At 37.6% G+C, this 12,771-nt stretch overlaps 1 protein-coding gene across 1 annotated transcript; it reads right to left on the bottom strand.

Moving 5' to 3' along the window:
• Positions 1 to 590: 590 nt before the first annotated feature.
• On the bottom strand, positions 591 to 7,809 carry LOC104160262 (interleukin-6 receptor subunit beta-like; the record flags this gene model as incomplete). Its single annotated transcript, XM_009698352.1, has 6 exons — positions 7,743 to 7,809; positions 6,301 to 6,612; positions 4,365 to 4,497; positions 2,954 to 3,114; positions 2,458 to 2,609; positions 591 to 750 (listed from the first exon to the last, which is right to left on the bottom strand). Coding segments are annotated over exons 1-6 (985 nt in total), but the record flags the coding sequence as incomplete, so codon positions are not given.
• Positions 7,810 to 12,771: the final 4,962 nt, after the last annotated feature.

The following is a 12,771-nucleotide window of genomic DNA, read 5'->3' as shown; positions in this document are numbered from 1 at the left end:
AACCATAACGATTCTATGATTCTCTGATTATTTCATCTCACTGCTTTACTATGTGAAGAAATCTACATACCCTATATGACTAAAATCTCCTGTTTCGTTCTTATTGATGCTTGTTCATGTACGGCTTTATCTAATGGTGTCCTAAACACCAAGTTGTTCATGAACTAAGGCAGTCGGTCCACCAAAAAAAAAATCCAACAAAACTTTCACACAGGCAGAACAGCTTCTGTTAAGAGGATAACCTTCAGAAAAAAAAAAAACCGCAACAAAACAACAAACAAGCACAAAACCTACATCTCTTCTAAAAGACTCTGAGTATATAACTTTCTGTGAAGCAAGCTTTTCTTCCCTACTTCCAGTTTTAGCTGTTTTCAGGGAACAGCTCTAGACTAGCTTTATGAGAAGCTATTCTCATGCTCCTTGGAATGCATATGTCAAGTTGGTCAGTACTGAAAGTAACTCAGGAGAGCCTTGTTGCATGTATAATCAAACAGCTCAAGCAAGGATACACTATTTCAGCTGGCTATTGCCAAATTGCTGAGCACTTACACATTTTGAAAGTCAGTGACCTACTTTCATGTATCACTTACTATCTTCAGTGGTGACCCCAGTTTTCTCTTCACTCCAGTCACTCCAGTAGCCCACTCCATCTTCCTTCATGCAACGGATTGAAAAGACATACTCTGTGTAGGGTCTGAGCCCTTGAACACTGAATGAAGTTCTTGGTGAAGCTGTATCTTCAGGAGGAACCTGTGAATGGAACAAAGATTTTAGAGGCACTGATCAAAAAATAGTAAAGCTGAGTTGTGTGCTACTATAGCTCCCATCCAAGAGGGCGCCCCACTGCATACACATCCAATACAAACAACATTACTTCCAAAAGCTTCAATTCTCAACCATGGTTTAATAAGGGATCAGTCAGAGTTATATGTATTCACCAAGTATAATATGATACATAGACTAGAACAGGTAAGCAGTTATCTAAGGATAATATGTCATATTCTTTTCTCTTTTTTAATTAGTTTATATCTACCTCTCCTTCCTTCCCATATAATTCAGAACACTTTTGGGTCTCTGTACTGAAACAAAAGATCTTGATGAAAAGAGTGTTTCTGGAATACTACTGCTCTGACAGAAGGCTTAAAGAAAGGCAAAACTGAGAAACTATTGAAAAAGTCCATAGACTGATGCAGAAGAAAAAAAAAACAGCTCTTGATGACATGAACATATTGTAGTGCACCACAGGTAAGGTATATTCCTTACTCTTCTCCAGTTCCTTGACCGCATCAGGCTTAAGGCATGTATGCAGGACAGCCATACAGTATAGAATCATTTAGGTTAGAAAAGACCTTTAAGATCATGGAGTCCAACCGTACACCTAACACTCCCAAGTCCACCATTAAACCATGTCTCTAAGCACCACGACTACATGCCTTTTAAATACCTCCAGGGATGGCGACTACCACTTCCCTGGGCAGCCTGTTCCAATGCCTAACAACCCCTTCAGTGAAGAAAATTTTCCTAATACCCAATCTAAACCTCCCGTGCGGCAACTTGAGGCCATTCCTCTCTTCCTATTGCTTGTTAGTTGGGAGAAGAAACCAACCCCCACCTCACTACAAACTCCTTTCAGGTAGTTGTAGAGGGCAATAAGGTCTCCCCTCAGCCTCCTCTTCTCCAGGCTAAACAACCCCAGCTCCCTCAGCTACTCCCCATAAGACTTGTGCTCCAGGCCCTTCACCAGGTTTGTCACTCTTCTCTGGACACGCTCCAGCACCTCAATGTCTTTCTTGTAGTGAGGGGCCCAAACCTGAACACAGTGCTCAAGGTGCAACCTCAAGTACAGAGGGATGATCGCTTCCCTAATCCTGCTGGCCACACTATTCCTGATACAAGCCAGGATGCTGTTGGCCTTCTTGACCACCTGAGCATGCCGCTGCCTCATGTTCAGCCATCTGTCGACCAACATCCCCAGGTCCTCTTCCACCCACAAGCTCTCCAGCCACTCTTCCCCAAGCCTGTAGCGTTGCCTGGGGTTGTTGTGACCCACATGCAGGTGGAGCAAGTTCAAAAAAGCATCCCAGTACTGTACAGTGTTTGCCCAAGCTTTAAATGACATTTAGATCAGTAGTTTTGCATGTGCATGGGAAGATGAAAGTTTACGAATGTTCTAGATCTTGCATGTACAGAATAAAAATTCAAAACATACTGCAACATCATGGGGACGGCAGGAGAAAAGCTCACAAAGAAAAAGACAAGGTCACTGTACTGTAGACTGTGTGAAAAAAAACTTAGGTCACAGCCTTCATGAATTGGCCAGAAACTACCTTGGGAGACCACATAAGGTCTAAAGATAATAAAGCAAATCCTCTGGACTGCAGCAGTGAGGGAACTTCTGCAGTCTGACAAATGGCCGGGTTACAGCAGAAGAGTGACAAGGGACATCAGTGGTATTACCTGCATCCAGTTTGTGTCACCAACGATTCTATAGCGAATATTGAATTTCAGCTTCATCACAGCTGCTGAAATCCGATTCTCCCAGGAAAGCTTCAGAACAGTAGGTAGTATTCCTGAGTTGACTGATAAGTTATGTGGAGACAGAGGTTTAACTAGAAGAGAAGGTTTGAGAGTCAGTTCCACAGCTGTATTTTATCATGCCTCTAGCTGTTGGCACACTATGCAGTAACACTACTATTAAAACCTTTCACAAGCTCAAATGGCTCCTACTTCACACTAGTTTCTAAACCAGACTACTCAACAATAACTTGCTGCCTGAAATGCGATCAAATCTCTCACATTCCCTACCTTTGTCCAGGACAGTTCAAGTTCTAGACAACAATATTTTGGCAGTGCTAATTTTTATAGTGGAGAAACATTAACAGACCAATTCATCAATACGCATAGAAGCAGCAGTTACGTACTACTAAAGCTTTATTAAGAGGCATATAGTTACCAATCTCAATGGGATCAAGAACAAGAGGATCAGATTCAGCCTTCCCAAGAGCATTTGCTGCTTCTACCCAGACCTCCAGGTTAACAAAGAACTGAACATCAGTAATCTTACAAGAATTGTTCACATCTTTTGGTATACAGTCAGGAAAGTTCTCCTGTGGCCTAAACAAAAGAAAAGGAAAAACAAGGTATAAAGCACTAAGTTTGGCTTCATTTAGAGAATCTTTTTAAGCAGATCAGAGTGGTGAATCAGTTTAGCTTGTATGCTTCCCCTCTGCCATTCTTTGTAAGCAGAGGGACAGGAAGAAAAGGCGAAGAGGTTAGAATGGCTTGTTCAGTCACAAATGCATGAGAATAGAAACTAGATAAAATCTCTTGACATTAAGTTACATACCATCAAAAGCACAAGCCACCATGTTGTAATTATGAAGTTGTATAAAAACCTGACTTGGCTTAAAAAAATAAAGATCAGGAATTGATATGTTTAATCAAAAGCAATATGGCTAGTAACTAGAAGCATATTAATGCATTAGAGATATAGTCAGTATTAACTGCTTATCCTTCAAAAGGACACTGTAACAGCTGCAACATATCATCATTTCTGTTCACCATCTTCTCCTACGCTAACAGCAGATAGTTCTAGGGGCATCAGATTTGCAAAGCATTGATGTTTTCTAACTATCCATACTTTCTACCACACTTGTTACCAAAACACTTCAGTGGAATGGGGTAGATGGAAAGCTGTCAGTCAGTCCTGTTTCCAGAGCACAACACAACAACTATAAGAGATCTTTTGAAGAGTTTGAAAAATACTTAAGTTAATTTGCTTTCACAGGATAAATACTTTTGCTCAAGCTTTCATGTTAGGACTAATTGTGGACAAATAGCATTCTGAGTTCTTAGGCAGTCCAGAGTAGGCAATACCTCTACAAAATCCAGTCACTATATGTTGGTTTCTCTACTTAGAATCATAGAACAGTTTGGGTTGGAAGTGACCTTTAAAGTAATCCAGTCTGACCCTCCTGCAATGAGCAGGGACATCTTCTACTTGTTTAGAATGGGATAGAAAAGTCACCACAGAAAAAGTAAAATATATCATTTAGGTCCAGCCACTTAATGATTAGGTATATTGTACTCAAGTTGCATTAATTATGCATTTAAAGAATGGAAAAAATACGAGATAGCTGTTACTCCAAAACAAGTGCAGCAACAAAATTTTAAGTCTGACTTAGAATTACTTTAAATGTGAACTTCTTTAACTCTTCCCTTCCACCCAAAATAGACAGCAATGCTTCAGAAAACTAAATTTAAGTGAAGAACTCTTTCAAAGTATCAAGGAATTTCAAGAAAGTTTGGTTTAGCCTACAAATATTCCTGAAAATTATTTAGATATTCTATAGACAGCTACTTACCATCTATATTTCAACCTAAAGTGAGTGTCCAGGAATGTATGCCTTCCAGGGTTCCAGGTGCAGGTCATAGGATATGAGAGTTTCGACACCTGATGCACAATGCAACTTAAGTTCTTGGGCTTCTCTGGGGGCACTGTACAGAAAAAGTTAGCAATAACTGATTGATACACACATTTCAATCCAATAAGAATCATGCTAAGTTTCCCATTACAGCAATTTCAGTGAACATCACACGTATCTACAGTCAGATTTATTTCTAAAGGAGGGGGCAAAAAGTGCTAGATACCACATAGCAATGAAGTCGAGAAGCTTAACCAGCTGCTCTTAGAAACAGAAGGCTGTATAAGGAACAAATACCTGACAGTAAGGAACAGCACAGATTTCTCATTCTTTAGGGCAGAAAACCTGATATCAACCATTTCTCATCTAAATCTGTTTTAATTCAAACAGAAAAAAATGATAATGAGCACTGTAGCTGGAGTGGCGTATGCTGACTTTGCCAATAACCTGAGCTCTAAGGCAACTGTGATATGTCTATTCTCCCCCACCTGAGCTAGAGAAGAAGGATGCTTTAGCTCTGAACACCTACAAGAAAGATAAGGGATCTTCATCAATGCACTTTAGTAGTAAGAAACTTTTTCAGAGTGCAGCTGAACTACTTTTTTTCCTTCTTAAACTTCAAATCATAGCATACATTCTAGCTTTTAGAATACCACTATTTACAAGAATATAATGCACTTGAAGACTCTTATTTCAAGCAGAATGCTATTTTCAACAGAACTACCTTATGAACCTTATAGTTTTGTTCCTGAATAATTGTATTCTTCTGAAACCTATTATTCAAATTATTTACAGAATTTTTCTTTAATTGACAGTATGACAATACAGTAGCTTTAAATAAAAATGCATCTCAAGACTCACACGTGAAATAACATTCTTCACTTGTATCTGTACTGTCATTCATTTTATCATCTTAGGATATTGTATCTGTTCTCATCTTTCCATATATTATGCCTGTCACATCTTTTCTGGTAAGAAATTTACTCCTCAGAAGTTGAAATAGAAAACATTGTTTTTCTGTGAAAGCATTTTGCAACTCATGCTAGAACCACATTAGTTAAAACTGTGAACTCAATCCAGCCTTTTGTATACAGACCCTGCAATACCTTTTGCCAACACTAGAAGGAAACATAATTCATCAGTCATTCATACTCTGATATTAAGGACACTCGAACACCTATTTTATAAATGGTCCACCAACCAATTAAGAAGTGGCATATTAAGTTATTCATGTTACTTGCTCAAGATCACCATCTTGTCTCAAAGAACACTTGCTCTGAACTATGCAAATGTTATCATGCTTGAACAAAGAAAGTTTGTAATTAGTTAAAAGTATTTTCTTATGCATAGAGGTAGAGTAAGCCAAATAGTATGTCCCATCCTTAAGGCAGTTCAGGTTAGCTTTAGTGATACAGATGGACTATTCTCAGTCCATTAATAAAGAAAATATTAATTTCATAGTGTTATTATGAAAGCAGGACATACAACCTTACTGTGTTTCTTTGAACACTGAAATAGAGACAAAAAGTAAGGAAAAGTTAGTTTATCTCCTAGGATCTATTTCAGTTAAATTCACATCTATCCGTACTTTAAGCCTTCCTGCTTCAACATTTTTCTGTTGTTCTGTTTTCTTTCAATTTCAACACTGAAATACTCCAGAGGATTTTCTATTTTTCAGAAAACTTTATTCTGTACATATTTACCAGCTTTGATGGCGTGCAATTTGACAATGTTTTTATACGTTTATCCAGGAACTGAGAGAATGGAAATAAATGTCTCAAGATGTGCACACTTTCTATTATTTGCTTCTGAGAAACAAGGAAGAGAATGCAATTTCCTTAAGACCAGAATAAAAGGCAAGAAAAATGGTACTTACAGCCTACTGTAACAGTAATTCCATAGATGTTCTGCTCAATCTGTCCATCTGCTAAAATATTGCACGTCAGAGGAGTACCTAGTGAAGAAGTGTCATTAAATGTGACACTGGAAACTGTTCTATTTATTTCACGATACTGTTCTCTAGGTACCACTCTATTTTTAATTTTCCAGATAATTTGATTAGCGTAGATATTGCCAAAGTCAAGACAACTCTCATTCAAAATGCATAACGCTGTGAAATTGGAACCAAGGGCCAATACAGGAGACTCTGGGATGATGTGACCACATGACTGTACAAGTCCACCTGAAACTAAGAAGAAAGAATGGCATCTTTATTAAAAACTACAGAATATTCAATAATCAATATTGCTCATACAACACTAGTGTAATGCTAGAAATACTACATGTGTCTAAGCAGGAAATTAATTAGTTACTTGACAACTATAAGACCGAAATGCACTAGTGGACCACCAAGCAGATTTAAGGGGTAAAACCAGCGTAGTGTTCCCTAGGCTTTGCAAAAGCATTCTACCAAGCAAGGAAAGCTCTATTAATAAACAGGGGCCTTGAGTGAGAGAAGAGTCAAGGACTGAATGTTAGTATGTTTTGAAGGAGGAAGGTAATACACTTGAGGTTACTCTTGCAGTTAAAAATGTATTTTCTGTCGAGAAAGTTAACGAAAAAATTGGGATAAGTGACCACCTTTGTTGTGGTGGACTAGTTTTAGAAAAATTGCATGCAAACAGTTAAATACTTGAATTGTCCATCTCAAAAGCTTCAATGTGTATTCTATAAGCATATTCGGGAATTATAGTGAACTCTGCATATTTAATAGTACTCTCTTTACAAAGGAACTTCAACACAATAAAATTGTTACTATTTCTACAGAGGCAAATAAAGAGAAAACTGTCAAGTATTAAAGATTAAATTGACAACTGAAATACTGCCTTCAACCAACAGCCATACTAAACAACTTGAGGATGATCACTTGCTACACAATAGCAGTGGCCCACAGCTATAACTTGATCATAGAGCCTACTACACTAGTTCACTGGTAGTTTATTGCTTTAACAGTGTTTAGGCTGACCAAGACATCCTTTCATTAAGATACCACTTGGCATAAGTGACATTAAACTTCAGTTTGCTACAGTGACCAGCTCCTGTGATGTAAGTGGAACCAAAGCAACCTTCCACTGACCAAAGACACTCTTCACTATGCCTGTACACAGATGAGCAATGAATAGAAGCAGAAGTGAGTATTGGTTTAACATGCATTATTTTACCATAGTACTAACAGCATAGACTAGGTCTCTCTATCCTAATAGACCATGCTTTCTGCTCCCATCCAACAAGTATCTAGACAAAAAGCAAGTATGTGCTTCAAGCATCCGATCAAAGAAGTCCTACTAGTCTTTTGTGTTTGAGACACAGAAGTCTTACCTTCAAGAGAACAAATATTCAAGAGCAGATATAAGCCATGGGCCACCCAGTTCCACCCAGAAAACATGCCGCACAGGATTCCTGCAACAAAGAAAGATTTTTTTTTTTTAAACTATTACTCTTCACTTTAGATCACTGTCAAATTCAGATTTGTATTTGATCTATGACAACTTTTCATGTACGCACATTTACTTTCCTGACAGAGTTAGTATCTTCTCACTCTAGAGAAAGGATGGGCATACTGTTTCCATTTTACTCACTGCTGTAACAAAATCTAATGTCTGCTTAAGACAACTGATGCAGTTTAAAGCCTCTTTAGTTACAAATTTAAGAAATGCACCAGCATAAGGTTTTTGTGTTGTATATGGAAACAAACCTCACTGGTACTTCTGTGGGAGGTTCAGTTAGAATAGAGTATAACACTGGCTCAGGCTTTAAAACAGAACCCTATGAATTCAATTACAGTTACCATATTTACCTAGCTTGGAAAGGCACTGATGTAAATGCTTTACACAAGGTTCAGAACAACTCACCACAAAATCCTGCGTCTCACAAGAGTGACTTAAAATACATTTAAGAATTATGAAGCACAATACTTCCATATCAAGAACTGTTGACTCCTACACAAAAAGCATTAACTAATTCTTCAAAATCCTATAACAGAATTGTTAATTCCTCAAAAGTTGGAAAGTTTAACATCTTATGTTCTTTATTTCTGTATTGCAGCAGAGCTCACTTGTTCTCTGTTTTGACAATGCTACAAAACAGTTTAACAGTTTAGAGAAACTGAAGCATTCACAGAGTAGCTTCCACTCCAGTTGTTTTGAAGTCACAAAGCCTCTTCTGAATTTCTCAATTTGCAGTTATAAAGCAGCCCTAAATTACTAAAAGTAAGTGACCACTCTTTACTAAGCATATAAGCTATATTGGTTTTAGTTACATTTATGCAGTTTTACAGGAATAGGTAGATTGGCTTAGTCAAATAGGGCATTTAGTCCACAACTTGATTTCTAGAAGCACACTTCATACTGTTCTTATAGCTAGATACTAAACATAGAACTTCTAGGTTTACTAAGATTTGAGATGAACTTGCGTGCAGCAACCCTGCTTCTGAAGTTTCATTTTCACTGACCTGACAAAACTTCTTCAGAAACTGGTATTCTCAGCTTTATTCCTATAAAAGGCAACGCAGTAAGAAATTTAAAGAAATTCCACAGTATTCTCTAGAAAGGAAAATTTAAAAGCTACATTTATTATTATCAGAAGGAAAAGTAACTGCAATTTATGTCAGGAAATACTCCTTTGCTTTGATTCCATGTAGTTTACTTTATAATAACAACAGAAAGATGCAAGGCATTTCATATAGACCAATAAAACCAGACAAGACATTTAAGCACTGACGTATCAATATCAAGCTAGAATCTCATTCGCTGGGCATCTGCACATGTAACCCTATTTAAAAAAAAAAAAAATTCAAGCTAAACAGTATAATGTAAAGAAAAATCTCTACTCACAAGAATTACAGTACAGGAAACAGGCAGTTGTCACTATAGCATCAAAATCATGTTACAGTTCAGCATATATCTGCTTTTAGGCTGTTCTGATGTATTTTACTTCCCCCACCTGTTGATCAATGCAGTTTGAAGACGACTGAAGCTACACACCTCTGAACCCACAAATGGGTTATTGCAATCCCTTCTAATATATGCTATTTTTTAAAACATTAGTCTCTGGCTTTTACAAGACTGACTCTTAATTGAAATTTAGTTCTATGAGAAAGAATCAGAGTTACACTAAGCACTTCCACCCATTGTAAAAAAAAAAAAAAAATATGGTGGGCTTAGAGTGAGGAAGAGACTTCCATGGACACTAGTGGTTTTTAACCTAAGCATATAAAGATGCTCAGTTGCAGACAGCCTGCATATAAGTGATACCAAAACCTTAAAACATAGTGCCATCACTCAAAAGAAATGCTGTTAAACACCAATTGTTCACCATTTATTACTTTAAGTCAGACCAAGCAAGTCTGGACAACAGAAAACTCAGTTTCAGCAATTATGCAGCACAGCCCAAAGTCTTCTGTTTTACAGATTGGTGTAGTGTAGTATATTAGGAATCTAAGGTGAAAGTTCAACCTGATGCTGAACTAACACTGAAGCAGTGAGTCAGTTCAAGTCAGTTCAGAAGCGCCTTTTTTTTTTTTTTTTTTTTTTTTTAAGAGAGTCAAATCAACATTTTACCTATGCTATGTATTTGTTGTGGACCACTAAATGAAGAGAAAAGGGAGACAGAGAAAAAGAAACTAGTGTTAGAAGTTTGTCAGGCTACTTTCATAGCTAAGTCCGCCAAAGTGGCAAAGGATCAAAGTCTATCAAAATGCTACACAGTAAAAATAACACGGTCAATTTAGAATTGCTGCTGGTGACAGTCCTTAACTCGCAGAACACAAGTTATCTTAAAGAGGAGAAAAAAAACCCTGTTAAAATGCTGCAATTAGTTCAGTAGACAGACATATGAAACTCATAAGCCATGAGATAACCTCATTTAATCTCTAAATCATATGGGACTTCTATTATTCTTCAACATCGTGCTACTATTTTGAAAGAAAAGCACTAAGCCTTTGTGCCTGAACCGTAAGCTGATGCTTCAGGCAGTGTCCTATGAAAAGCTAATAATGACCCTAAAGTCAAGCTTTATATGCACCAAGTAGCAACTGCATTGAGTTTTATGACTAACTTCTAAATAACAGTTTTTGAAGAAACGTCAGGCATTCATGCAAAACAGCTATCATTACTTATTCTGAGCAAGAGAGAGAAGTCCTACAAATTAATCTTATTTCATAAATCATGAGAACTACCCCAAAATGAACACAGATACATGTCATATGATGAGTTATCAGCTCTCCTTTTCAGAGAGCTGACAATTACTGTCCAAGTGACCTACAAATGACAATTTCAGTTTAAGATACTACAGCCAATATAACATGTTCTTGCCAGCAAAGACAGCTTGCCAGTCAGGAAGTATAGATAACACCACGGTGTTAGGTCTATTAAGGCTCATCATCACATTAATCACAAAAGCCCAAAGGTTTTTGGCAAATGGATTTCGAGAAATTCCTCAGAAAAAATTAAGAGCTAAACTTACAGCTTCAAAAGGTAATCTCTCACTAAGAACCCACATAGCTCATACAGATAGAGCAAGTGATACTGCACAAGGCAGCTACTGCTTGAGGTTTTATAACAAGCCAGGTAGTACTTAAAGCCCATCTAAAAGCGTAACTATCCTCAAGGAATTTTGATTACTCAAGCTGTAACTGCTTTCTAATCAGGAATATTTCATCTACAAGCTTCCTTCCTCCAAGTTTATTTCCTTCTTGGAAATATTTATAAAAAAAACCCGCAAACACCTCCAAAAGAATCAGTTGAAAATCTTACATAATGTGATACACACAGAATATTCTGAAATTCATTTTTATATTTAAAATACCTATACTCAAATGATACCTCTATCCCTTTTACCAAATAGGTAAGTAATTTATCCACATTACTCATTCATTTGCCTCTAGAAGGAGGCTTCTCTCTACCTCTGGGGTTTTAGTATAGCAGTCAGAATAAAAACTCCAAAGCATCACCGATTAAAATGATTGAAATACCTCATTAGAGGCACCAAACACTTGCAAGAATTAAGTTCTTCTGTCTCATACCTTCTTAAACTGAAGATCACTTTCTCTGAAATACATCAGGTTTTTTTCAGCTAGCAAGTAGCTTTAGTCTAAAAAGCAAATTAATTTATACAAAATAATGTCTTAGCATTCCATGTTCTCATCTTGAAGTCAATCCTTCAAGACCAACAACCACCAGTGCTGGTTCTCTAACTTAGACAGTTCTTGCTAATATAAAAATCATTCTAAAAAAATTGGCCAAGAGGTTTATTTTCACACAACTGCATTAGTACTAATCCTCCAGAGAAGCAGCATGGAAGACAGTGTAACTCCATTTTGTGTACAGACTTATAGATGTGCAAGTACCTCCCCCACCGCCCCCCCCCAAATATACGTAGGGTTTACTTTAAGAGATCACATTTCTATACATGTAAACAAGGTGCAAACATTTATTTTTAATGGTTAACTTCTAGGAAGTCAGTTTTCATCATCCTCTCCTTCTTTCTTACTGTAATATGCCAATACACAGATTAAAAGTTTAAGTTCAGAAGTTACATGCTTTCAACAGATACCTTATACATATCATTAGTCCTCTGAAAGCAACAGTATTTTGGAAGAGAAGTGTAATTTCATGTTCTATAAGGGTAAGAGGGTGAAAGAAAAAAGCCCATGAAGTATCTGACCTCTTCAGGTTGTGGACCTCCCCCCCTTCTCAGTGACAGGGCAGATCACTAACAACAAAACTATAACCCCACATAATTCTATTACCAGGTTTCTCCTTCAGAAATGTTTCAGAAGTAACAAGCAGTCACCAGCTGGCAATCACCTAGTCAGCCTAAAACAAGGATGAAAACTGAGACTGGGATTTATTCTCCTTTGTGCTGCCAGCACACTTGGCAGACCGCTTTCCTTTGTGTGTCAGTTTCATCATCTGAAAGATGAAAATAACGACACCATTTTTCTTTAGGAAGAGTATCAGAGACACACTGCAAGGACGACTGGAGCTCAGGAACACATAGGACAACCCAGGCTGCTCACTGTACCAGCTCCTTCCTAATTCCTCAGGGAATCCCTCCGGTAGTTAGGGCCAGGTGTAAAACAAAAAATGCACCTTTCTTTCAAGGCCTGCAGTCTTCTACCTTCGGGTCTACAGGCCACAAGAACTGACCACTTGTGGTGAAAGCAACAAAACGCAACACTTTTCAACAAGAAAATGCCTGCTGATAACATGGTCAAGCTTATCAGAGAGTTGAAAAAGCCCAAAAGACACGAGTCCAGCGAGAGTCACAGCACCTTTATTAATTAAGACTATAGGCATTAACAACCACCACACTAGGAGAAAACCCCAGATAATCTTCAGTCTTACTC

The sequence above is a fragment of the Cariama cristata genome, unplaced genomic scaffold (genome assembly GCF_000690535.1).
Source record: "Cariama cristata isolate BGI_N322 unplaced genomic scaffold, ASM69053v1 scaffold28834, whole genome shotgun sequence".
Taxonomy (NCBI): Eukaryota; Metazoa; Chordata; class Aves; order Cariamiformes; family Cariamidae; genus Cariama; species Cariama cristata.
Note: the sequence above shows the minus strand (reverse complement) of the source record. Positions and strands in the feature narration are given on the sequence as shown.